We start from the raw sequence: 27,565 nt of genomic DNA, 5'->3' as shown, positions 1-27,565 counted from the left end.
CTGGAATATTTCAATCAATGCTTCCACTATCTCTGCAACTAGTTCCTTTAAACTCCATGGCAATAGTTGGTTATTTTGTTATTGCAGTCTAATCATTTGAATTTTATGTTGAAATCCGTTTCTTTCATCCAGTTTGCTTCCAGCTGCTGTTTTAATTCCAGCAAGCACAATAATTGTGATGGCACTTGATTTTAAACATTTCCATAGATGTCCTGTGTTTGAAGTAGGAGCAGTTTTTGAGAGAACAGGAAGTTGCTCTTATGTAGTGGTTACAAATAAGTCATACCACATAACTTATATTTAATAATCTAGACTGTATTTCCTCAGCATGTATTTTGTAATTTTTGTAAATCTTTGCAGAACATTTTTTTGGGTTGTTACATTGTTATATCATCTCTTGGAGGCTAGATTACAGACAACCTAAATGACAAGGGTGGTTTATTGTTTTATTCCTTTGCATCACCATATGCTTCCGAGCTACCTTTGGTAACCTGCTGAATCAACCATTTACTTGATTGTGGGAACATCAAGGAAAACCAAAGGCTGTGAAGTCTGTGGCTTAGTTGTTGGTTCTCTTGCCTTTGAAGCACAAGGTTCCACATCTACAATTCCAACAACAGCCTCCTTCTCTTCCAGTTGTGCGGGCATCACAAACAGGCATTTTATTTTATTATGGCTGTGGTTATTAATGGGACAATGATTATCTGGTTTTGTGATTGTGTTTATAGAATGTTTGTAAAGAGCAAGAGTAAATGTGATGAAGAAGATCAGATGAAAGTTGAAAAAAATCATGCATTTACATTGGAAATAAAACTTGATAAATAGTGAGAGTGGAGAGAAAGACACAGACAGTTAAAAAAAAAACAGAAGAAGCATAGCCTAAATAGCAAATCTAATGCATGTATTTCCAATTAAGTGTAGCTTTGCATCATATCTTTATAACAGTACACCCTTTAATGAGCTTCCTTGTAGTAGTTGTAGGATTCAGTTATAATCACAGTCAAATGTTAATTGCCAAACTGTCAAATCTTTACAAGAATTTGGTCACAAATGAATTTCTATGTTATGGACGTTCCCATTTCCTTTCCCTCTATTTTGTTATTTCTTGTTCATTAATACTGCTCTCATTCATTCTTCTTCAGGCAAAGGTAACAGTCCTATTTGATAATGACCCTCATGCACAATATCGTTACCTGATAAGAATTCAAACTGGTCACCGCAAAGGGGCAGCTACCACAGCTAAGGTTAGTTGATATCTTTGAAATTGAATTATAAAATGTGAAAACTTGTTTTTTTTCCTCTCTCTTCACTCCATTCTGTTGGAATTTAAGTTGTCAACTAAATGATAAATTAACAAAAACAAGTCTTTTTCTTTCATCCTTTGAGGTGCGGTGTGATTTAATTTACTTTAAAGACACGATGTAAATATAACATTATGTATTTCTGTGTCCAATCATGAAGTCTAAAGATTATGACTCAACTGACCTTCCCTGATGGACACTCTTTCTCACATTTTCATATTTTTATTCATGAAAATGATTCCTTCTGAATTCAGTATTGATCATTCAGTTAAACTCTAATTGCTCTCATTACAGTCATTGTCATCATTTGCATTTTTATTTTATTTGTGCAGGCCATAGCCTTTATTTGCATTTGTTGGTAGACTTGGATATATAATTGTAAAAATAATAAAGTATTTTTAGGTTTCTTGGTACTTATAAAGGTTTCCAAAGTAACAGAAAACACTAAAAAATTTATAAGTAGTTCACTGCAAGTTAGTAGCTTGTCTATAACTGGATTTTCCTAAACAAATGGCAATGGAATATACTTTCAGTCTCTGACTGAGGCACACTTGCAGAAGATAATGATTGGGCAAAATTCTGTTGCAGTCTCCAGAATCCTTTCTTGTTACTTTAGTGTTGAATACATATTCACAGTTTTGGATAATTTAATTTATACACTATCACTTAACGTGCACAATTTGGTGAAACATTGTACAAAACATGAATGAATAGGCAAGCACTTAAGTTCAGTACTGAAGGAGCACTGCAGTGAAGTGCTATCCATCAGATGGGTATTAAAGCAAGACCATGTCTGCCCTCAGAAGTGTACCATGGATTTGAAGCACAGATTCCCCTTGTGTCTGGTCATCATTTATCCTTTAAGCATGTTACCAAAATAGGTTATTTAACCATTTGTCTTAATGATGCCAATGGGACTTTGTTAAGCACAACTTGATCTCACTATATTGTAATAATGATCACTCTTCAAAAGGAATTCATTAACTGTGAAGCACTATGGGACACTCTGAGGAGGTGTAATGCACTATACAAAGGCAAGAACTTATTATACAATGTATATTGGTAAATCTTTAGAGATGGATTCATCTTTGACTTTCTTTGTTGTGGGAAAACAGGTAGTAATTATGCTCATTGGCTCTAAGGGGCAGAGTGACCCTCATTTCTTGACTGACTCAGAGAAACCTGTCTTTGAGAGAGGAGCAGTCGATGAATTCCTTCTTACTACATTCTTTTCACTGGGGACTCTTCAGTCGATAAGGTTATGGCATGACAATTCAGGATCCAGTCCTTCTTGGTGAGTGCTATTTATCGTAATAACTTAATAGTAACCTGAAGGAATTGAAATCTTACAAGATATTTTTAGCCAAACGTCAGCAAATCTACTTGTCACTAAACTAACGTCATTTGTTAGGCTCATAAAACTACAAAGCACTACAACAGGAGAAGTATTGATCATCACAAAATGGAACACAAATGAAAATACATTAAACTAAAATTAAAACTGAATTGAATAATTGATATATCAATTACCAGAAAGGACTTGATAAGTCAAGAACATGATTATGGTCTAGTATCAAATGCAAATGAGGATCTTGTGAATTTGAGAAATATGGCATAAGGCTAGACAATGTTCAATACTTATATTGATTAAAGTCCACCTAAATGGATAAGAAATTGCTTGATACTGTACAGGCAGCAAATACTTAACATTTGCTAACATGTTTTTTAAAACAACATGATATTTATTTTTGTTTTATAAAACAGACCAATTGATTGGGTAATATTTCTGATTTTAGTGATTCCAGTTCTGTAGTTGTCTTACATTACTTAGTATTGTGAGAATCGGGACTTTAAATATACAATTTACCACTGCGTTGTGGTGGTTTTATATTTTAACAAGAAACATTATTTATGTAGTTTTCAATTTTCCCAACTGTTTCCTTCTCTCCTGATCCTCCAGCTCCTGATTCTCAGCTCTACTTAAATCTGCAGGTATGTGAATCATGTGACTGTTCTGGATGTTGAAGCAAACAAACAGTGGCATTTCATCTGCAATTCGTGGTTGGCAATTGACATTGATGAAAACATGATAGACAAAATCTTCCTTACAGCCTCTGACATGGAGCTGAAGAGTTTCAAGTAATCCATAAAATACTTTGCATTGGTATTTTTACTCCACTCTTTTGCATTATGTGTTTTATTTTTGCTGTCTCATCTTTCATTGCATGGCTAAAATATGTATCTTAAAAGTTGATCAGCAGGTAAAAGTCATTTACAAAGCAGATTAACTGTTGAGATTTCTAATGAGAAATGTGATGTTTAGCATAATAGAATATCAAATGATAATATGCAGAGAAGATTGGAAGACGACATTAGTTTAGAATGAAGCGTGTAGAGTGTGGTCTTTGGCATGACACTAGAGACACATGCAAGTAACATGTAATAGTCAGGTGTAAATTAAAGTATTACAGTAAAACATGAATGGAAGAATTTTAATCTAGGATAAGGAGCCAATAGTCTCTAAGAGCACATATGGAAACACCTTTATGGAGGAATAGCTTCATAATTTCATACTTGTGCAAACCTGACTTTGAAGGATTGTGCAGATATATGGACTTTTTAATTAAAGAGATCAACAAGAGGACAGTAGAATAGTTTTTCTTAACAAAACTTCCTTGAAACCACAACTGCTGATCTTGATTGCTTGAACACACTTCAGCGACAACATATTGGCTTCAGTAAGACCTTTGACAAGGTTCCCCATGGGAGACTGGTTAGCAAGATTAGATTTCATGGAATGCATTTGTATACAGAACTGGCTCAAAGATAGAAGACAGAGGGTGGTGATGGAGGTTTGCTTTCAGACTGGAGGCCTGTGACCAGTGGAGTGCCACAGGGATCAATGCTGGGTCCACTACTTTTTGTCATTTATATAAATGATTTGGATGTGAACATTGGGCATATACTTGGTTTGCAGATGACACCAAAATTGGAGGTGTAGTGGAGAATGAAGAAGGTTACCTCAAAGTACAATGGGATCTTGATCAGATGTACCAATAGGCTGAGGAGTGGCAGATGGATTTTAATTTAGATAAATGCGAGGTGCTGTATTTTGGAGAAGCAAATCATAGCAGGACTTATATACTTAATGGTAAAGTCCTAGTGAGTGTTGCTGAACAAAGAGACTTGAAGTGCAGGTTCATAGCTCCTTGAAAGTAGAGTCACAGATAGATAGATAGTGAAGAAGATGTTTGGTATGCTTTCCTTTATTGGTCAGAGTATTGAGTACAGGAGTTGGGAGGTTATGTTGCAGCTGTACAAGATGTTGATTAGGTCACTTTTGGAATATTGTATGCAATTCTGATCTTCTTCCTATTGGAAGGATGTTGTGAAACTTGAAAGGATTCAGAAAAGATTTACAAGGATGTTGCCAGGGCTGGTTTCCCTGGAGCGTCGGAGGCTGAGCGGTGACCTCATAGAGGTTTATAAAAGCATGAGGGGCATGGATAGGAGTCCAGAACTAGAGGGCATAGGTTCAGGGTGAGAGGGGAAAGATATAAAAGGGACCTAGGGGCAACCTTTTCATGCAGTGGGTGGTGTGTGTATGGAATGAGCTGTCAGAGGAAGTGATGAAGGCTGGTACAATTGCAGCATTTAAAAGGCATCTGGATGGTTATATACATAGGAAGGGTTTAGAGGAATATGGGCCATGCGGTGGCAAATGGGACTAGATTAATTTAGGATATTTGTTGGCATGGAAGAGTTGAACTGAAGGGGTGCTGTATATGTCTATGACTGTATGAATTTATATAACTGATTTTGTGAATAGGTTTTACAGCTGCTCTGTTCAGATGGTGTTTTGCTTCCTCGAAGATGCCGTCAATTTTCAATGGGGTGCTTGTTAAAAGAAAAGAGCTGCTCGGCTCAACTCTGCTATTTCTGAAGTACCTTTGTAATAAACCCAGTGTGAAACTCATTGGCCTCTTGAAATGTGACTGAGACAGTACTGTATTTCCTGAGTAAGCTGAGTCTACCAAAACCTCGGAGATTTCTGTCTAGTGCTGGTGACAGCCATCTATACTTGTCAGAATATAAGTCTGATAGACATGTGAACATTCCACACTTTTTTATTTGAATTCAAGAACTAAGACTTATTGGTCAAAATTGTTATTTTTCTTAAAGTGAACCTCTGCAGAGAAATCAATTTTTTTCTCATTATCGTGTGAATGGTTATCTGTTGGGGTTAATTAGAGGATAAACCTTTATATTTTATTTTACAGACTGTGCACATTAACCAATTCTGCATCTTCACAGGATAAATGGTGATTTATAATAAATCAATAATTTTATGTTTATTAAAAAACTTAATTAATGGATCTTTCTATTCTACACTGACATCTGTGAGCACATGTACTAGCAACAAAATCTCTCAAATATATTTAAATGAAGATGAACAAAGACCTAAAAATGGAGTGTTGGCAAGGAGAAGGAAAGGGTTAAACAAAGTAGAATTTTTTTGAAGTGTAAAAATCAAGGTTCTCATATGCAATCACATTTATAATAAAAACATTGGTTTCAGCAGATATATACTTTATTCTATGTCTTATGTAGAGAATACAGAAAATCATTATCATCCTACAAGACCACAGGACTGTGTTCTCATTACAGCGACATGACTGGTGGTGGCTTAACTTGAGTTTTACTTTATTAATTCATGGGATAAAGCCTTCACTGGCCAGGCCAGCATTTATCGTCCATGTTAATTGCCCAGAGGGCAGTTAAACGTGAACCAAATTGCTGTGGGTCTGGAGTCACATGTAGGCTAAACCAGATAAGGATAGCAGTTTCCTTCCCTGAAAGCCATGAATGAACCAAAGTGTCACCACACCTCAGGCAAAGAGAAGGAGAATCCTTCATAGTAACTTCAGCTGGTGTGGGAATTGAAACCACATTGATGGCAATAGTCTGTTATCGCAAGACCTATTATCATAACAGTTAGTAAGCAGCCCTGCAATGCTTAGGAGAACTATGCTAGTAACAGTATTAATCAAAAGGATAGATTAAAGGATAAGAAACAAAATGATAGACAACATTTAGAGTACTTGTTATAGACAACCTATTCAAACCATAACTATAAAAGTTACACAGAATGTAACTTCTATACAAGTGGATGCATCTCAGCAACAAGCAGGTGACAGATGTGATACTCCACTGTAAGGAAAGGAGCAAGCTGTTGGGTGAATTTCTGGTAAGTGGTTAAGGTCTTTTCTATTCTTAAGTTTGAACATAGCATAAAAATTGGTAGTAACGTTAACAATATATAAAAGCAACATAAATAAATAACTAGCATCATCAGAACTCATTAATGTTGGCAGAGCAGTGATGTGTCAAAGCTGTAACCTATGCAGCACCTGGAAACCAATGTGATCCAACACAAACCTTTTTGTAATAAGTATTTGATGTTTGAGCAGTTTTAGCAGACTTTATGAGTTGGAGACTGAACTATAGAGGGAGTAAGTTACATAAAGATTTAGGAGAGAGTGTTATGATTTGGTCAGTGGAAGGGACAGGAGGGTGTGACTGTGAGTGAGGTAGGTAATGCAGAGGGTGGGTGTGCGTGCATGTTATTCCTTATAATTGTCCAGTAGGTTTGAGAATCTCTCGCCTTGTTCAGAGATAAGAGCAGGAGCTGCAGAGTGAATGTATAAATTGACCATGGAGCCATAATACAGGAAGCCATTCCAGTGGGGAAAGCAATAAGGACTGGAACAGTTGTCAGGGATAGTATGGTGATAGGGATCGGCACTATTCTCTTCAGAAAAAAGAAAGAGTTTAAAAGGCTATGCCATGGTTTGGGACATCTGCTGGAAAGAAACTCACAGGTGGGAGCAGGAGGATCAAATGGTTGTTATCCATAAAGGCACCAATGAAATAGGTAGAATCAGGAAAGAGGTCCCGCATATGGGCATGAAGAGCTAGGCACTAAACTCAAAACAGAACCTCAAAGGTTATAATCTTTGGATTTTTACCTGAGCTACATGCAAATTGGATTAGGGTACATTAGAGAAATGAGTACATGGCTCAAAGACTGGTGTTAAAGAAATGGGTTCCAGTTCAAGGAGCAATGGCACCAGCACTGGGGGAAGTGGAGGCTGTACGGCTGGGACATTTTACATCTGAATAATACTGCGACCACTGTTCTTGTGAAGTGCATAATTATGGAAGGAAGGAGAGGTATAAACTATATAGTGGCAACAAGAGATCAAATGTAGTCAATCAAAGACTAGAAACAAAGTAAGAAAGAAAAATAATAGTATGGGAAATGAGAGTCGGAGAATAGTAAGAAGTGATAGAGAGAAAGAATTTAATCATACACCAACAATCAAGATCTGTTACAAAGATAACAAAAAAAGACAAAATGAAAGGCTCTGCACCTGAATGTACATAGTATTCAGAACAAAATAAGCAATTTGATAGCACAAATTGAAATAAATAAATATGATCTGATAACCATTATGGAAGTTATGGTGTCTGAGAATTGACAAAGATTGGGCCATGAATAATGAGGAGTATATTATATTCAAAAAAATTGGAAACTGGTTGAAGATTGAGAAGTAGTACTATTACTTGGAGATAGTGAGACTGCAGATGCTGCAAAGTCAGAGACGATAATGTGTGGAGCTGAAAAAAAACAAAGCAGATCAAGCAGCATCAGTAGAGAAGTCGACGTATCAAGTTGGGATACTCAAGGATGGCACATGTGCATTAGTTAAAAGATTTTTAGTTCAGGATTTAATTCAGGAGATCAGGATTTGAATAGGTTTGAGTGGAGATGAGAAATAGTAGGGAAAGAAGCCCCTTAACAATACCCACAATGTAGGACAATGTATACAAGGAGAAATATTGGATGGTTGCAATAAAAGGAGGACAATGATCATAGAAGATATTAATCCATATATAAACTAGAAAAATCAGATTGGCAGTAGTAGCCTGGATATAGAGTACATTGAATGTTTTTCAGATAGTTTCTGAAATAGATCTGAGAGCAAGTTATCTTAGACTTAGAATTGTGCAAAATGACAGGGTTAATTAATGACCTCAGAGAAGAAGTACATTTCAGTTGCAGTGATCATAATATGATTTAATTTTGTATCTAGTTTGAAATGGAGAAGAGTGGGTCTAAGACTAGTTTTTTAAAAACTTAGACAAGGGCAACTATGAAAGTTGAACTAGCTGAGTTGAACTGGAATAATATCCCTACTATAAAAATTCTAAAAGGAGGGCCCAATATCTGTGGTTAACTTAGGGAAAACATCAAATTTAAAGAAAAATCTTATAAAAATGCAAAGGTAAGTGGCAGGTCAGAATATAAAGAACAATTCCTCTTGATTAAGAAATGTTAATCAGCAGGAAGAAATTAAAGTATGAGAAAAAGCTTGCTAGAAATGTAGATATGGATAGCAAGAGTTTCTACAGACATGGGAAGAGGAAAAGAGTATGTCAGGTGTCTTCATTTAAAAGGAGCGTTAATAGCAGATAATAAAGAAATGGTATATGAAATGGGAATAGTATAGACAAGGTTAGGATGCAGCTACACACATAATCAAGAAGCCTGATGGAATTTTATCCTTTATTACAGAGTAATTGAACATAAAAGTAAGGATAGCTTTAGTTATACAGGACAATTATAAGACCACAACTTAAGTTCTGTGTAGTTTTGACCTCCTTATTTAGGGAAGGATGTGAATGCACTTGAATCCTATTTGGAATGAGTGGATTGTTTTATGAGGACAGCCTGGACAGTCTGGGCTTGTTTCTACAAAAGTTTAGAAGAGAGAATGGGGTCTTGATTAATATGTTTACAAACCTGAATAGACTTGACAAGATGAATGAGGAAAGAATGATTCGGCTTAGGGGTGAACACTGAACAAAGAGTTGTGGGGGGGGGGGGGGGGGGCGTCTTTTGGTACAGTGATAATGTCCCTACCCCGGACAAGGAGGCTGGATACAAGTCCCACTTGCTTCAGAGATGTGTAATAACATCTCTGAACAAGTTGATTAGAAAAATGATTTGATTTAAAACACAGAGAGCTCAGTTTTAAAACAGAGGTGAAGTGACTGTTTTTCTTTCAGCGTCTTATGCAGCTTTGGAAGCCTTCCATCTTTTCAGGTGGTGGAAGTGAGGTTCTTAATATTTTTAAGGCAGAGGTCTGTTGATTCTTGATAGGCAAGGGAATCAAGGCATACAGAGAAATGGGAAATTTGAAACACAAACAAATCTTATTGATTGGTGAAGCAGACTCAAGACCCAAATGGTCAAACCCAGCTGGACTGGCAGCATCTTTGAAGAGAAATCAAAATAACGTTTCAGGTCCAGTGGCCCATTCTGAGGAAGGGTCACCAGACCCGAAACATTAACTCTGATTTCTCTTCAGAGACGGTGCCAGACCTGCTGGGCTTTTCCAGCAATTTCTGTTTTTGTTTCTGATTTACGGCATCCACAGTTCTTTCGGTTTTATATTATAGTCAAATGGTCAACTTCTGTTCCAATTCTGTATGCTTGTATCTTTAGCAAGCAGCAATACCTTTTCACTTTTCTTCTCTGAAAGATGCAACATGTGGATTAAACCCAAAGGTTCTGCTGAGTGGTCAGATCCCCAAGATTACCATCCTTAGATGGTACCCAAGTGAGCCCATCATTGTGTACGTAGCTTGTGGTACCAGTTTAGACTCAGAGTAAATATTACAATAGTCATAGAGTCAAAGAGATGTACAGCATGGAAACAAACCCTTCAGTCCAACCCGTCCATGCCGACCAGGTATCCCAACCTAATCTAGTCCCACCTGCCAGCACCTGGCCCATATCCCTGTAAACCCTTGCTATTCATATATCCATCCAGGTGCCTTTTAAATGTTGCAATTGTACCAGCCTCCACCACTTTCCCTGGCAGCTCATTCCATACACACATCACCCTCTGCATGAAAAAGTTGCCCCTTACATCTCTTATATTTTTCCCCTCTCACCCTAAACCTATGCCCTCTAGTACTGCACTCCCACACCCCAGGGAAAAGACTTTATCCAAATATCATATCCATGCCCCTCATGATTTTATAAACCTCTATAAGGTCACCCCTCAGCCTCCAACACTCCAGGAAAAACAGCCCTAGCCTATTCAACCTCTCCCTATAGCTCAAATCCTCCAACCCTGGCAACATCCTTGTAAATCTTTTCTGAGCCCTTTCAAGTTTGACAATATCCATCTGATGGGAAGGAGGCCAGAATTACACGCAATCTTCCAAAAGTGGCCTAACCAATGTCCAGTACACCTGCAACATGACCTCCCAATTCCTGTACTCAACACTCTGACCAATAAAGGAAAGCATACCAAACGCCGCCTTCACTATCCTATCTACCTGTGACTCCACTTTCAAGGAGCTATGAACCTGCACTCCAAGGTCTCTTTGTTCAGCAACCCACCCCGTGACCTTACCATAAAGTGTATACATCCTGCTAAGATTTGCTTTTCCAAAATACAGCACCTCGCATTTATCTAAATTAAACTTCATCTGCCATTCCTCAGCCCATTGGCCCATCTGATCATGATCCTGTTATAATCTGAGGTTGCCTTCCTCGATATCCACCACACCTACAATTTTGGTGTAATCTGCAAACTTACTAACTATACCTCCTATGCTTGCATCCAAATCATTTATATAAATGAGTAGATTAGGTTATTTACAGTGTGGAAACAGGCCCTTCAGCCCAACAAGTCCACACCGACCATCCGAAGAGCAACCCACCCAGATCCGTTCCCCTACATTTACCCCTTCACCTAATACTATGGGAAATTTAGCATGGCCAATTCACATAACCTGCACATTTTTGGACTGTGGGAGGAGACCGGAGCACCCGGAGGAAACCCATGCAGACACGGGGATAATGCTGTGAGGGAGCAGTGCTCACCACTGTGCCACCGTGCGCCCATATGATGAAATGATGAAAAAGAAATAGACCCAGCACCGATCCTTGTGGCACTCCACTGGTCACAGCCTTCAGTCTGAAAAACAACACCTCACAACCACCCTCTGTCTTCTACCTTTGAGCAAGTCTGTAACCAAATGGCTAGTTTGTCCTGTATTTCATGAGATCTTATCTTGCTAACCAGTCTCCCATGGAGAACCTTGTCGAACGCCTTACTGAAGTCCATATGAATCATGTCCACCATCTGCCCTCATCAATCCTCTTAGTCACTTCTTCAAAAAACTCAATCAAGTTTGTGAGGCATGATCTCCCACGCACAAAGCCATGTTGACTATCCCTAATCAGTCCTTGCCTTTCCAAGTATATATACATCCTGTCCCTCAGGACTCCCTCGAACAAACTGTCCACCACCAACGTCAGGCTCACTGGTCTATAGTTTCCTGGCTTGTTCTCACCACCCTTGTTAAACAGTGGCCCCATGTTTGCCAACCTCCAGTCTTCCGGCACCTCACTGGTGACTATTGATGATAAAAATATCTCAGCAATGGGCCCAGCAATCACCTGCCTAGCTTCCCACACTAGGGTACACCTGATCACATCCTGGGGATTTATCCACTTTTATGCGTTTCAAGACATCCAGCACTTCCTCCTCTGTAAAATGTTACAAGATCTAGTATGAGTGAGGCTGAAGGAGCGCATCATGGCTTCAGTCACACAACTCCACAAGTCATAACATAAAATAACAATACATTTCCCCATTACCAAGATAACTAACTAAGTACCTTATCCATGTGAGGTTTTAAACAAAAACAATTTACCAACCATCATCTTAATAACTGTAATTATGGGCTTATTAGAAAGCAACTTAATCTAAAGGTATAATGATTGATTAGTACACACAGTCAGTCACTTCGGATCTAAGACCACACACACATACACACACGATTCCTTGGCAGACATTTGCTTTCTAAAGGTAAAAAAAAACTCATTAGTGAGTGGTTTATTCTTAAAGGCAAAAGGATATAGCCATGGATACTCTGGAATCTATAGCTCTGATGTTCTGGCACATGTGGTCGTGACTAATTGCACACAGTTCTCTCTGATGTATTGCAGTTGCATCTTGCTCAAAAATACATTCATGCTATTCTGTAATTCACTCTTTCAGTAAAACTAATAGGTTTCATCGTGAACTGATAGCGACAGTTTCCTTTTCAGAAATGGAAGAGATCAGCTGGGAAACTTGTTCTTTGCGAGCTTTCTTCCAATTCCCACAAAGTTGCACACATTCGTGACAAAGCAATTACATTGTTTTTTCTTTCAATGTGAACACTCTTTTAATGATAGGACTGTAATAGCAACCTTCATCAAAATAGTCTGGCAGTTTGGTTTTTAAATAGTTAAAGGCTAGAGGATAATGATCAGTACATATCAATGTCTAACTTTTGCTATATTACCATGAGGAACATTTATCTCAAAGTATTTAAGATCCTTTAACAATCTCAGAGTTTCTTTGTACACTGTGGAGTATCTCTTTTGGTGTTGATTTCATTTTTTCCAAGCAAGGAATGGGGTAGGAGTGTGCCTTTGTTATTCCATTAAACTTTCTGTAGTCAATGCGGGATCTGATTGAGCCAATATGGGTTAGGCATAAACGTTATTTGGGAAATCCTCCCGCTTTGTCTGGGTTCAGTCAGGCAGATTTTGAACAAATATTAGATATCTGATATTACCTGGGCTTGTTTCTCTGGACCAATGTTTATAGGAGAGTATTCCCCTACATCCACATCATACACAGCTAAAGTTGTACACCCCACTTTGTGTTTACAGACTTCTCTACATTTGGTGAGTAACCTTGTTTTTCTGCCTCTAAATATGAAAACAAAGTGCATAACCTCTCTAACAGTTCATTGTTAGCTAACCAAATACTGAGTGGTTTGATTTGGGAATTGTTGAGACCTCTTATGGCCTCATCTCGTTATCCCTTTCATCCTTCACTGCACCAACTACCTGACACATCTGTATTTGCGTAGCCACCTCCTGACAGTGGTATTACTTCAACATATTGATGTAAGTCAAACGATCATTTTACTGGAGGTCTCTATTTCTAGATAATGCTGCATTGTTATAAGTAATTAAATTGTGATTAATTTATCCTTATTTTTATGTTTCAGAAATGTGTTCTTTACGAAGACAGCTGAAAGCCTTACGGACGGACATATCTGGTTTTCAGTGGTTGAGCGCCCTCCGAGAAGTTTATTCACCCGAGTTCAGCGTGTTTCCTGCTGCTTTTCACTGCTGCTTGGTTCAATGCTGACCAATATCATGTTCTGGGGCACGTCGCCCGATGAATCAGCGCAGGCAGCAACATTGGGTAATAGTAATCATGAAAAAGGATTGGGATTATCTGATTTGTTTGTGGGATTGCGCTTCTTTAGAATATAGAAAGGAGAGTTATAATATAAAATCTCAGCTATGACTATGGACAACAAATCAAGGTTTCTTTCAAAATATGCCACTAAATCCTTTGTGATTCATTGTTGTAGGCACAGGAGGTGTGAGTAAGAACTGGGGTCCACAATGATACCTTTGTTATTGCTGTATTGGGTTTGCCCAATCCACCTACCTGCTCCAACAAAAGGCCTTCATTTGGTGTCAGCAAATGGTAACTACCCAACCAAAGCTCCCATCATGGCTCTCTTCTGGCCTTGATCAAACTTCTGCCCTGGCCTTGACCAAAGCCCTCCCCTGGTCTTAACCAAACCTCTTCCCTGGCCTTGACCAAAGCTTCCCACCCAGCTACATACTCACTGTCATTATTTCCAATAACTTTCCTATTGCGCACTGTTCCTCCAATCACAGGCTGTTCTGTTTCTGCTTTTACTGCTAAAATGCTCAGGCTCGTTAGCGATTGGAAGAGCAATCCCTCAGAGATTCTGACCATTCTACTTGCAAGAGTGACCTTTCTGTAATTGATCACCCCAAGAACTGAAGTTTCCTGAAATATTTGGAAACTTTTGGGAGTGAACTTGTCCACTGGACTCTTGCATTGTGACGCTGTGGCTAATGCAGCATCTAAACCAACTAGAGTCATCTATTTGCCATTTATTTGGGGTGTGGTGTGGGGAGGGAGGGGGCGGGGTTGGGGGTTGGTAGTGCCTGTTCAGATAGTGCAGCTTGCTTGGCTAGGCTTATCAGACTTTACTCCTAAAATGGCTTGGGCTCCTCCATCCGTCCATCCTTACCTGGTCTGGCCTATATGTAATTTGAGGGCCCAGAGCATTATGATTGACTCTTAACTGTCCCACAGAATGGTCTGGCAAGTCATACAGTTCAAGGGAAAATAGGGATGGACAAGAAATGCTGGCCTTGCCAATAAAACCCACATCCCATGAAAGAATAATGAAAGAAACCCGAAGCAGGCCAAGAAAATTCAGGATACATCTAGATGTACATCCAGGAAGTGACATATGCTGTGTTTACCAGGGCCAGCATCTTCATCATTTTCCATGTGGAAAAAAGATTTGTTTTTTTAGATTACTTACATTGTGGAAACAGGCCCTTTCGCCCAACAAGTCCACCCAGACCCATTCCCCTAACACTATGGGCAATTTAGCATCGTCAATTCACCTGACCTGTGCCTTTTTGGAGTGTGGGAGGAAACTGGAGCACCCGGAGGAAACCCACACAGACACGGGGAGAATGTGCAAACTCCACACAGTCAGTCGCCTGAGGCAGGAATTGAACCCAGGTCTCTGGCGCTGTGAGGCAGCAGTGCTAACCACTGTGCTGCCCATGAATGTTTATTCATTCCCGGGATGTGACAACATGGCTAGGGATTTGGGATTGCCCATCCCTAGTCACTTACGGGAAGGTAGTGTGAGTCATCTTTTTGAAATGCTGCAGTCCACCTGGTGCAGTTACACCACAGTGCAGGTAGGAAGAGATTTCCCAGATTTTGACCCAGTAACACTGTCCCAAGTCAGGACAGTATGTGTTTTGGAAGAGAATGTATAGGCAGTTGGGGAATCCCTTGTACTTGCCTTTCTTGGGGATAGAGATTATGAATTTGGAAGATGCTTTCAAATTAACCTTGGTATTTTGCAGCAATGCACTTTGTAGATGGTACATGCTGTGGCATTGTGTATCCCAGGTGGAGAGAGTGAATATTTTTAAGGAGATAAGTGGGTGCCAATCAATCGAGCTACTTTGACCTGGATGGTATTAAGTTCAAGCTTTGTTGGAGCCACACATCTCCAGGCAAGTGCAGAGCATTTAAATATAGTCCTAAATTGTGCTTCTTAGATGGTGGACAGTTTTTAGGAAAGAAAGTGAATTACTTGCTTCAGAATTCCTGGCCTCTAACCTGATGTTGTAACCACTGTGTTTATGTGGCTGTGCAGTTCAGTGTCCAGTCATCATTAATCCCAAAGATCTTGATAGTGGGAGATTCAACAATGATCATAATACCATTGAATATTAAGGGGACACAATAAGACTCTCTCTTGTTGAAGATGGCCATTGTGGTCTGCCACTAGTGTGGCATGAATGGTGCTTGCCACACAACATTTTAAGCTGAAATATTGTCCAGTTATGTATATAGACATTAACTGCTTAAGGAGTCGCGAATGGCGTTGAACATTGTGTAATCATCAGCGAACATCTCCACTTCTGACCTTTACAATGGAGAGAAGGCCATTGACAAAGCAACTGAAAAGTTGGGCCTAGAATGCTACCCTGAGGGACTAGGCTCTTGTGGTGCAGTGATTCTGTCCCTACCTCTCAGTTCAATTCCCACTTGCTCCAGCAATGTGTCAAAAATCTCTGAAACAGGTTGATTTAAAAAAGTTCTTCCCTGAGGAACACCTGCAGTAATATCCTAAGACTGAGATAATTGACCTCTAACAACCACAAACATCGTCCTTGGTTTGAAATATAACTCAAAGCAGTTTTCCCCCGATCCATTTGGCTTCAGTTTTAGCAGGGCTCCTTGATGCCACAACCAAATGCTGCTTTGATGTAATGGGCAGTCATTCACTTCTCCTCTGGAGTTCACCTCTTCTGTCCATCACTGGATCAAGGTTGTAATAAGGTCAGGAGCTGGGTGGCCCTGGTGAAACCCAAACTGATCACCAGTGAGCAGCTATTGCTGAGGAAGTGGCATTCGAAAGCACTGTCAGCAATGCCCTCCAAGAGGTTTCTGCAAAGCATTTGGTGTTGTTGTTTAAGACAACGGGCCACAATTCAGGAAAGAGTGCTCCAGTCCTTTCTGGATCTGACCATGTCGCAAGCTCACTGTGTAATCCCAAATGAATGGGGAGACTGAATGGAGGATCTGGTCAGTTAAATCTCAAAATGCCGACTTTTACACAGTACTGACGAATTAATTGTCCACCCCACTCTAATGTCATCTCTAATGTCATGCCATCAGAGCTATTCATTTCCCCACCCTGCCTAAGAAACTTGTTCTACACTTAATACCTTCATGGCTACCGAGCAGTTCATGATTGGATTGTAAACTGGAAAAAGTCAACTTTTGGGTGAAAGGAAAGGCTGGTAGGTATAGGGAAAGCTGGATGACTAAAGAAATTGAGGGTTTGGTTAAGAAAAAGAAGGAAGCATATGGTAGATACAGACAGGATAGATCGAGTGTATCCTAAGAAGAGTATAAAGAAAGTAAGAGTACACTTAAGAGGGAAATCAGGAGGGCAAAACGGGGACATGAGATAGCATTGGCAAATAGAATTAAGGAGAATTCAAAGGGCTTTTACAAATATATTAAGGACAAAAGGGTAACTAGGGAGAGAATAGGGCCCCTCAAAGATCAGCAAGACGGCCTTTGTGTGGAGTCACAGAAAATGGGGGGGATACTAAATGAATATTTTGCATCAGTATTTACTGTGGAAAAGGATATGGAAGATATAGACTGTAGGGAAATAGATGGCGACATCTTTCAAAATGTCCAGATTACAGAGGAGGAAGCGCTGGATGTCTTGAGACAGTTAAAGGTGGATAAATCCCCAGAACCTGATCAGGTGTACCCAATAACTCTGTGAGAAGCTAGCAAAGTGATTGCTGGGCCTCTTGCTGAAATATTTGTATCATCGATAGTCACAGGTGAGGTGCTGGAAGACTGGAGGTTGGCAAACGTGGTGACACTATTTAAGAAGGGCGGTAAAGACAAGCCAGGGAACTTGGCTTGACCTCAATGGTGGGCCTGACCTCGATGGTGGGCAAGTTGTTGGAGGGAATCCTGAGGGACAGGACATACATGTATTTGGAAAGGCAAGGACTGATTTGGGATAGTCAGCATGGCTTTGTGTGTGGGGAATCATGTCTCACAAACTTGATTGAGTTTTTTGAAGAAGTAACAAAGATGATTGATGAGGGCAGAGCAGTAGATGTGATCTATATGGACTTCAGTAAGGCTTTCGACAGTGTTCCCCATGGGAGACTGATGAGCAAGGTTAGATTTCATGGAATACAAGGAGAACTAGCCATTAAGATACAGAACTGGCTCAAAGATAGAAGACAGAGGGTGGTGGTGGAGGGTTGTTTTTCAGACTGGAGGCCTGTAACCAGTGGAGTGCCACAAGTGCTGGGCCCTCTCCATTTTGTCATTTACATAAATGATTTGGATGTGAGCATAAGAGGTACAGTTAGTAAGTTTGCAGATGACACCAAAATTGGAGGTGTAATGGACAGCGAAGAGGGTTACCTCAGATTACAACAGGATCTTGACCAGATGAGCCAATGGGCTGAGAAGTGGCAGATGGAGTTTAATTCAGATGAATACGAGGTGCTGCATTTTGGGAAAGCAAATCTTAGCAGGACTTATACACCTAATGGTACAGTCCTAGGGAATGTTGCTGAACAAAGAGATCTTGGAGTGCAGGTTCATAGCTCCTTGAAAGTGGAGTCGCAGATAGATAGGAAAGTGAAGAAGGCGTTTGGTATGCTTTTCTTTATTGGTCAGAGTATTGAGTACAGGAGTTGGGAAGTCATGTTGCGGCTGTACAGGACATTGGTTAGGCCACTGTTGGAATATCGCGTGCAATTCTGGTCTCCTTCCTATTGGAAAGACGTTGTGAAACTTGAAAGGGTTTAGAAAAGATTGACAAGGATGTTGCCACGGTTGGAGGATCTGAGCTACAGGGAGAGGCTGAACAGGCTGGGGCTGTTTTCCCTGGAGCGTCGGAGGCTGAGGGGTGACCTTATAGAGGTTTACAAAATTATGAGGGGCATAGATAGGATAAATAGACAAAATCTTTTCCCTGGAGTTGGGCAGTCCAGAACTAGAGAGCATAGGTTTAGCGTGAGAGGGGAAAGATATAAAAGAGACCTAAGGGGCAACATTTTCACGCAGAGGTGGTACATGTATGGAATGAGCTGCCAGAGGATGTGGTGGAGGCTGGTACAATTGCAACATTTAAGAGGCATTTGGATGGGTATATGAATAGGAAGGGTTTGGAGGGATATGGGCCGGGTGCTGGCAGGTGGGACTAGATTGGTTTGGGATATCTGGTTGGCATGAACAGGTTGACCGAAGGGTCTGTTTCCATGCTGTACATCTCTATGACTCTATGACTCTATGTGATCATTCGTGGAGATGTAAATTATATATGTTACACATTATCCATTGCCGAAAGGACCACATTAAGGAGCCACATTGGTTGAGCCAACCACAAATTATTTTATTTATTTTCATTCATTCAGTGGATGTGGTGGTCACTGGCTAGGCCAGCATTTATTGGTTAGAGTCAATCACAGAGCTGTGGGTCTGGATTCACAACCAGGCCAGACCAGACCACATAAGGACAGCAGCTTTCATCCTTAGTGAACCACATGAATTTTCCCCCAATAATTGACCATAGTTTCATGGTCAAAAGTGGACTTTTACTTCCAGATTTATTTAAAAAACAAAAGCATTGAATTTAAATTTCACCATTTGCAATGGCAAGATTCAAACCTGGGTCCCCAGAACATTATCAGGGTCTCTGAATTAATAGTTTAGTGATAATACTGCTGGGTTATTGCCTTCCCTATTGTGTTAAAAATCACACAACACCAGGTTATAATGCAACAGGGTTTTTTGGAAGTACAAGGTTTCGGAGCACTTATGCTTCCAAATAAACCTGTTGGACTATAACCTGGTGTTGTGTGATTTTTAACTTTGTCCACCCCAGTCCAACACTGCTAACTCTACATCAAGGCTTCCCTGTTATGTATTAGGATGAAACGAATGGTAAAACTGGGAACAAAGGAGAACTGCAGACCTCAGACCATCAGGAAAATAGTCCAAGTCAACTGACTTCTAACCACCAAACTATCATTCTTTTGAGTCTGAAGAGAATGTTTTTGAGGAGAAGAGTGAAACTCCCGATGGTCTGAATTTGTAAAGGAGATTGGGCAGTGTAAATGTAAATTTATAGATAAATGTATAATAATGTAATAATTAGGAGAAAATATGGTTCAGAAAATATGTTTCAGGGCAGCACGGTGGCACAGTAGTTAGCACTGCTGCCTCACAGCACCAGAGACCCAGGTTCAATTCCCACCTCAGGCGACTGACTGTGGAGTTTGCGCATTCTCCCTGTGTCTGCGTGGGTTTCCTCCGGGTGCTCCGGTTTCCTCCCACAGTCCTAAAATGTGCAGGTTAGGTGAATTGGCCATGTTAAATTGCCTGTAGTGTTAGATGAAGGGATAAATGTTGGGGAATGGGTCTGGGTAGGTTGCACTTCTTCGGGTCGGTGTGGACTTGTTGGGCCGAAGGGCCTGTTTTCACACTGTAAGTAATCTAATCTAATGTTTCATATGGGTCTGAAACATTAGTACTCAGTTGAGAACAGTAAGTAATCCTCACTGTGATGGCTGCCATTTGAACTTGGTCAAAGAACAGTTTATTCGAGATAGGCCTTGGCTAATGTGCTCCTAACAGTTTTTGTATTAAGGTAGCTCATGTTCATGGAACTTGCAAATACTTGCAGTAATTAAATAATTGTTTACTCAACAAGACTCTTAGGTAGACCAGAAAGGTGGATTCCTTAGCCAGGCTAGATCACTTTGGATTTGAGAGAACCCACAAAAATAAGTAGCACACCATGCTTCAGTGGAGAAGCAAGGAGGATGTTTTAATCAAATGTAACCTATTAAAGGCCACATTGCTGTCTGCATTTTGAAAATATAGGGCTATTATCTGACTAATAATTGTTATTTCTCAATTAAAGAATTGTATTTATAAATATGAATTTGAACAGTTCATTAATTAAACAATTCATTTATTCCTGTGAACTAATTTAATTCATGCTTTACTCCAGGAAATTTCAGTTCCTTTATACAGGAGTTGATGATTGGAATTGAGAGTGCATTGATCATGTTCCCTATCAATCTGGGAATTGTGCAGATATTCAGGTCCATTCGCCATCAACCAAATAAGACAAACATACTGGAAAATGCAAGTATTCAGAAGTCAGCATCCACCTTGCATGCTCACAATCCAGAGTCTCTAGTACAGGTCAGCAGCAGCTTTTATATTCCTTGAGAAGAAATTTTGTATTTTCTTATATAAATAAGCCATGGTCAAAAATGTAGACATTTAATTACATTATTGATGTGCAATGCATATATCATTTACAGAATTACGGAGCATTTTTAATCATTGAGTAGATTTCAGAAAATCAAGATCCAATCATAATTCTTAATACTAACACAATATGCAATTGTTAAGAGATAGCTTTTCATAGTTCAGTGATAGTCTGTTTATTGGCTGAATCCATGCCAGTTATCCAGGAAAAATCCGAAAGAAATGTTATCAAATATTTCAATTATACTTCCTCCAATATGATTTATATTGTTTCCTCTGTCTGACCATTTTTAGAAATGAATGCCTTGGGGAATCAGGCCTGTATTGGTGATTGAAGAGCACAGCTGTCACTTCATAATTCTTATATAAAAGAAGTACAGTTTCCACATGTTAATATAGATATATTTCCAACCAACCTATCCAGGGATGTTATTACACATCTTTGGAGTAGGTGGGACTTGAACTCGGCTCTTCTGAGATAGGGACTACTAAACCATAAGAGCCCATAAAATATATATTGGCATATGCCAAAAATATTAATACAGATCACTTTTTCATAATCAGTGTCTACTTAATAAAATGCAGACACTAGTAATCAAGTAATCAGCTGAAAACCTAATGTTTGTAATCTACAGGAGGGAGTTTCTGTGAGCCTATGTTTCCAAACTATTGAAACAATCACATTTGTATTGAAACTAACAAGGAGATTAACCTAATTTACTTTCTAAACAGATGATGGAACCATTTGGTGATTAGTAGGCATAAATTGCTGCAGGTACTTCAATGATGGAGAAGACATTTGGTTGTGTAGGATAGCACTTCTAGATATAAAAAAAAAGATGCTTGAATTCTTAGGGCTCTTGTGGCACAGTAGTAGTGTTCCTACTACTTGGAAAGGAGGCCTGGGTTTGTATCGCCCTCCCCCCCATGGGTGTGTAACAGCATCTTGCAACTGGTAGATTAGAAAATATGCGTAATAAGGGATCTTCTGGAGATGATTTCACAAATTACCGTTGCTGGACCAGTAATCCATTGGCCCCCAAAAGAATCTTTGGTGAAACAAATTCTAATCCCACCACCACGTAAAATTTGAATTCAAAATATGATAAAATTATAAAGGCTATTGTGGTGAAGTGCTAGTGTCCCTATTACTGAGCCAGAAGGCCTGGCTTTAAGTCCCTCCTGCTCCAAAGGAGTGTAATACATCCCTGAATTAGGAAATGTAAATACTTGAATCCTCTATATACATTCTTGAGCTTTTTAATAACAATAATATTTGAATTATCATTTGCTTCTGGCCCTTTCCCATATAACAATGAAAGTCTCAACTTTCAATGTGGAATGTTTTAAAGGTTTTCCCAAAGTACGTACATATATTCTTTCAAATATTAATGAGTTGAATGTTGTATTCAGAGGGGAACTTCAACTCGCCTGTACACTTCATGCAGACTCTTAGTGTGCACGTGTCTATCAGCCAATTATCCAAAACGCACATTACCCTCTACAGAGCATCTGGTAACCGTGCAAACAAGGAAAAAAAAAATCAATGTATCACTTTAGTCAACTAGATTGAAGAATTGATAAGGAACAATGCTGGTTCTGAACCAGAAGGTGTCAGAATAGTGACTTCAATGTCAAATCAAATACAGAAATGAAAATAAAATGAGGGATAAAAAGATGAAGCTTCATACTTGTCAAAGCTAATTGTCAATGCCAGGCTGTTTTTTTTAATTAATAGCAAACATTTTAAAACCAGAAGCAACATGATGGAAACTTTTAATGCAACAAGTAGTTAGGATCTGAATCCGATGCTTAAGACAGACCCAATCATGGTTATCAAAAGGGAATTCAATAATTATCTGGAGAGATTTTCAGGAGTATAGGGAAAGGTCTCTCTTATAATACTATGCTTGAAAATAATTACCATGGCTACAAATATTGTTATGGACCAGACCAAGCCCCTCAAAATATATTAAGAAGTTAGTCTAGACTCTAACTTTTTCTTATTTTAAAGGTAAGTGTAAGGTATTGCGTTCCAGATGCAATTCGATTTGTCAAATATTCAATTTTAAGCAAAGCAAACTTTATTTTTGTGTTACAGTTAAAATACAAACAAAATAAAAATAAAAGAATTGGCTTAACTTTAACTAAATGCTTAACAAAATAGTATATTAACTACTATTAATTAACTATTCCAATATAGTAATATCTCATAAACACACCCTGGCAAAGGCAAATTCAGTAAAATAGTTTGTTTTGCGTGCAATTCCAACAGTGGGAAGAGAACCCCAGCTTTTAACTGTAACAGACAGAGGAATAAAACTTCCACAGCTTCCAGCTTCAAGACAAAAGCAATTATGAAAAGCTGAAACTAAGCACCCTGGTTATGTGGGAACCTGACCTCACCCCTTCATGCTGCTTCTATTGTTCCAACATTAAAAAATACCCAAAGGTCTCATGTGTTGTTTACCTTAATGGTTTTCAGCAGACTGTTAGCACCTCAGTCTCAACCTCTCTTCACAAAAAAAAAGGACATAATACACCTCTTAAAGCCATAGCAGCATTACAATGTATAGAAGATAATCATTAAATCCCATTAGACATACAGAATATCCACGTATGTCACGAGTTCAAATTCAGAAATCCGAAATAAATGTTATAAATATATAATGTGCATAAATCAGACACCTTATTTCACAATACAATGGGCCCAATATTAGTATTCAGGTAGTTGACATTGTTTTGGGGTCATTAAGAATTCATTTGTTAAATATTCTAATTTGCAATGAGGCAGGTAAATCTTAGCTGCTGAGGGGAGAGAGTTTGCTCTCAGCCTATGTGAGAAGCTACAGTTTGGAGTGGCATTGAAGAGATTCAGCATTATAGAAGAGCCCAATCCCATTAATAAAAATTCACTGATTTTAAAAATGTATTATCAGCCTATTCCCTGTCCTGGAGTCTGGCTACCCATCAAAATGCAGGAAATTTTTAACTCTTAACATTAATGTGGAAATGGTAGCTGCAATGATAGTTACTGAAGTGAGTCACAACATAGTGTGTCTTTGTTTCATTGACTCACCTCAGTTCATGTATCCGTGACAGTTAATTGAACAACTGACTCAGGCCTTTGGCAATAACTCCCCTTCCCTACTCCCTGTGTGGTAAAATAGCAATTATATCCAGTTAGCAATGAGAGTTAATCTGATACACCAAATCAAAACTGCTTCCCATTTCTCCCTTCCAACTGGAAAATTGGGCTTTGAGTTGATTATACTGCAGATTTGTCTGTTTTATTGAAAAAAATGACTATTTTTCAGGCCACAGTACAATAACTTAAACATATTTGGAAGATCTGAGATAAAATAATTGCAAAACTTCAAACAATATTCAAACTATACCCTAAACTCTAGTTATTATGCTTTAGCTCAGATTTCTTCTCATCATGCATTGTCTGCTTTGAATGGCTGCGTGAGAACAGTTAGCATTGCTTGCCTTTTGATCACCAGCAAGCTCCTTGTACAAAACTCTGACACATTGTTAGTTTATATAACTGCATCTAAAACAGAGCCTCTGAAAAGGAATGACATGTTTGTCAAAACTATCTAATTAATTCCTACAAAGATGATACTTTCTTCTTTTATGTTTGAACCAGAGAACTAATCATAGAATTCCTACAGTGCAGAAGCAGGCCATTCAGCCCATCCAGTCTACACTGACTCCCTGACGAGCATCCCACCCAGAACCCACTCCTCTACTCTTTCCTCTGTAACACCCAGGTGCCTGGTGCAATAAGGGAGCGGTGTTAAACACTGAGCAACCATGCCAACCCTAGCCAATGGAGGACAGTGGATGAACGGAATCATGTCTCAACAGTGGGGATTGCTTGATTGTCTCCCCACCCTGTTTATCCTAATAGGTATAGGGATGCCATTGGGATCAAGAACCCTTACAGAATGGTTTTCCACCATGTGCTCCACCGACCTGTACTGAAGTACTGAAGGGAATTCTCCATTGCTATGTTGTTTGGAGCATTAAATGCAGTTTTGTTCCTTCCTTTACATCTAGGATATTAAGAAGATGATCAGCTTTATTTCCAGGTCACTGTCGGATGGAGTACCCACACTTGAAGAAGAAGTGAATAATACCAGTGATATCAATCAAACTTTAGCTCTATTGGCCAATTTTATTCACATTAGCGTGGAGCAACACAATATGATTGAAAATATAAATACAACAGTTAATACAGAGGGTAAAGACATTAACTTGCTTCAAAGAACATTATGTGACTGATATCATGGTTGGTTGTACATGAGCTAATGATTTACTCAGATGTTAGGACATTATTTAAGAATAATAGTCAGATGAACTCACCTGAAAATCAAAATTCAAGCTAAGTTGAATGAGACTGATTTATTAGAATTGAATATTGCACAGTGCTTTACCTAAGGAGTGGAATGTCAAGTTGAAATATTTCCCTGAGTGGCAAGATCATACTTTGTTTCATTAATATCCTTTGACCGAAATGATTTGGTTTCTGGATTGTCAGATGGCAGTAACTGTCGGAATCCTGTGGAAACTCCAACACCCTGACATTCAGGGGGATCGTCCAGGGAGTTTAAAATTCTGATGGGCAATGTCCTTGGTCTCTGTGATCTTCGGTGACTGTTTCAAGTCTTCCCTCTGGTTTGATACACATATTTACCTAGTCCCCCAAGGAAATGTTAGCTTATAACCTCACACCTATGTAATTACACAACTGATCCCCAAACTTTTCACTTCCCGTGCTGTGGCTGAACATTTCAACACTCCCTCCCACTCTGCCAAGGACATGCAGGTCCTGGGCCTCCTCCATCGCTACTCCCTTACCATCTGCGCCTGGAGGAACAACGTCTCATCTTCTACCTTGGGACCTTTCAATCTCACCCCTCCAACCGCAACAAGGACAGAACCCCCCCTGGTCCTCACCTTCCACTCCACCAACCTCCACATACGTCGCAACATCCTCCACCATTTCCGCCACTTAGAAATGTACCCCACCACCAGAGATATATTTACCTCTCCACCCCTATCCGCTTTCTGTAAAGACCGTTCCCTCCACAACTATCTGGTCAGGTCCACGCCCCCGAACAACTCACCCTTTCCTCCTGGGACCTTTCCCTGCCTCTGCAGGAATTGCAAAACCTGTGCCCACATCTCCCCCCTCATTTCCGTCCAAGGGCCCAAAGGAGCCTTCCACATCCATCAAAGTTACACCTGCACTTCCACACGTCATTTACTGTATCCATTGCTCCCAATGCAGTCTCCTCTACATTGGGGAGACAGGATACCTACTCGTAGAGTGCTTCAGAGAACATCTCTTGGGACACCCGCATTAATCAACCCCACCGCCCCGTGACCCAACATTTCAACTCCCCCTCCCACTCTGCCGAGGACATGCAGGTCCTGGGCCTCCTCCACCATCGCTCTCTCACCACCCAATACCTGGAGGAAGAACGCCTCATCTTCTGCCTTGGGATCCTCCAGCCCCATGGTATCAATGTAGATTTCATCAGTTTCCTCATTTCCCTCCCCCCACCATACCTCAGTTCCAACCTTCCAGCTCGGCACCGTTCTCATGACTGGTCCTACCTGTCATCTTCCTTCCCACCTATCCGCTCTACTCTCCTCTCCAATCTATCACCTTTACCCCCACCTCCATCCCCCTATTGCACTCTCAGCTACCTTCCCCAGCCCCACCACCTCCCATTTATCTCTCTACCCCCGAGGTTCCCAGCCTCATTCCTGATGAAGGGTTTTTACCTGAAACGCCGATTTTCCTGCTCCTCGGATGCTGATTGACCTGCTGTGCTTTTCCAGCACCACTCTAATCTTGACCCAAATTGTTCATGCTGACCCCTGACACAACACCCCCACCCGCCCAACCCTCAAGCACACAACAACCCCAGGACTAACTTCCAGCCTCCTGACTACAACTTCACCCACCATCCAACTAACTTCCCTCCACCCACCCTGACCTGACTCAGCTAATCCTTGACAGAGCCCTGCCTGACTACCATCCAACTAACTCTGACCACCTGATCACCTCTGGTCCATCCAGATCCAGCCCGACTACTCCACCAGGCTGGAATATTACCTCACTGACCTACCATTTAACCCACATACCATCTAATAACCAAGTACATACCCATCCGCTACCTCAACTAGCTGTCACTCCACCTCCTACCCTCTCACCCACCCACTTATCACCACACTCATCTGCCACCTCACCCACCTGCTGCCTTATTCAACTACTCCCCATCTATTTGCCATCTCACCTGGCACCTGGTACACCATCCACATGCCACAACACCTACTTGCTCACCTTAACCACTGATCCCACACATTCACTCACTCATCCACTCACCATTCAAGAATACTCAAACTGAACATTTAAGTTTGCTGTACAGCAGCTAGTGTTGGCCATATCCTCCTTTCCTGCCCACTCTCATCTCCTTTGCTGCGGCTCTCTGAAGGACACATGGTACAGGCAGAGTTTGAAGATTCGGGATGGGAGGTGGAGCAGTATCAACTGGGAGAAACTTTCAAGTGGAATATTTGTCACCCCTCAGAAGATGCAAACCTTATTTATGTGTGACTGTTGAGAGAGAGAGACCTTAGTTAAGGCCTGGCTCAAGGATGCTTCAACGTACACCATTTAGTCTC

The 27,565-nt window shown here is 40.1% G+C and overlaps 1 protein-coding gene across 1 annotated transcript in view; it reads left to right on the top strand.

Annotated features, from left to right (window-relative positions):
- The window catches only part of LOC122558721 (polycystin-1-like protein 2), an 84,377-nt gene that overhangs the window by 44,216 nt on the left and 12,596 nt on the right, over positions 1-27,565 (top strand). The window contains exons 14-19 of the mRNA XM_087996137.1: positions 1,143-1,244; positions 2,417-2,595; positions 3,294-3,440; positions 13,455-13,654; positions 20,598-20,794; positions 24,929-25,112. Coding sequence (XP_087852263.1) covers positions 1,143-1,244; positions 2,417-2,595; positions 3,294-3,440; positions 13,455-13,654; positions 20,598-20,794; positions 24,929-25,112 — 1,009 coding nt within the window. The remainder of the gene's footprint in view (positions 1-1,142; positions 1,245-2,416; positions 2,596-3,293; positions 3,441-13,454; positions 13,655-20,597; positions 20,795-24,928; positions 25,113-27,565) is intronic.

The sequence above is a fragment of the Chiloscyllium plagiosum genome, unplaced genomic scaffold (genome assembly GCF_037043375.1).
Source record: "Chiloscyllium plagiosum isolate Xiang-an unplaced genomic scaffold, Cpla_swu_hap1 HiC_scaffold_17, whole genome shotgun sequence".
Lineage (NCBI taxonomy): Eukaryota > Metazoa > Chordata > Chondrichthyes > Orectolobiformes > Hemiscylliidae > Chiloscyllium > Chiloscyllium plagiosum.
This window is presented reverse-complemented; position numbering and strand designations above follow the sequence as displayed.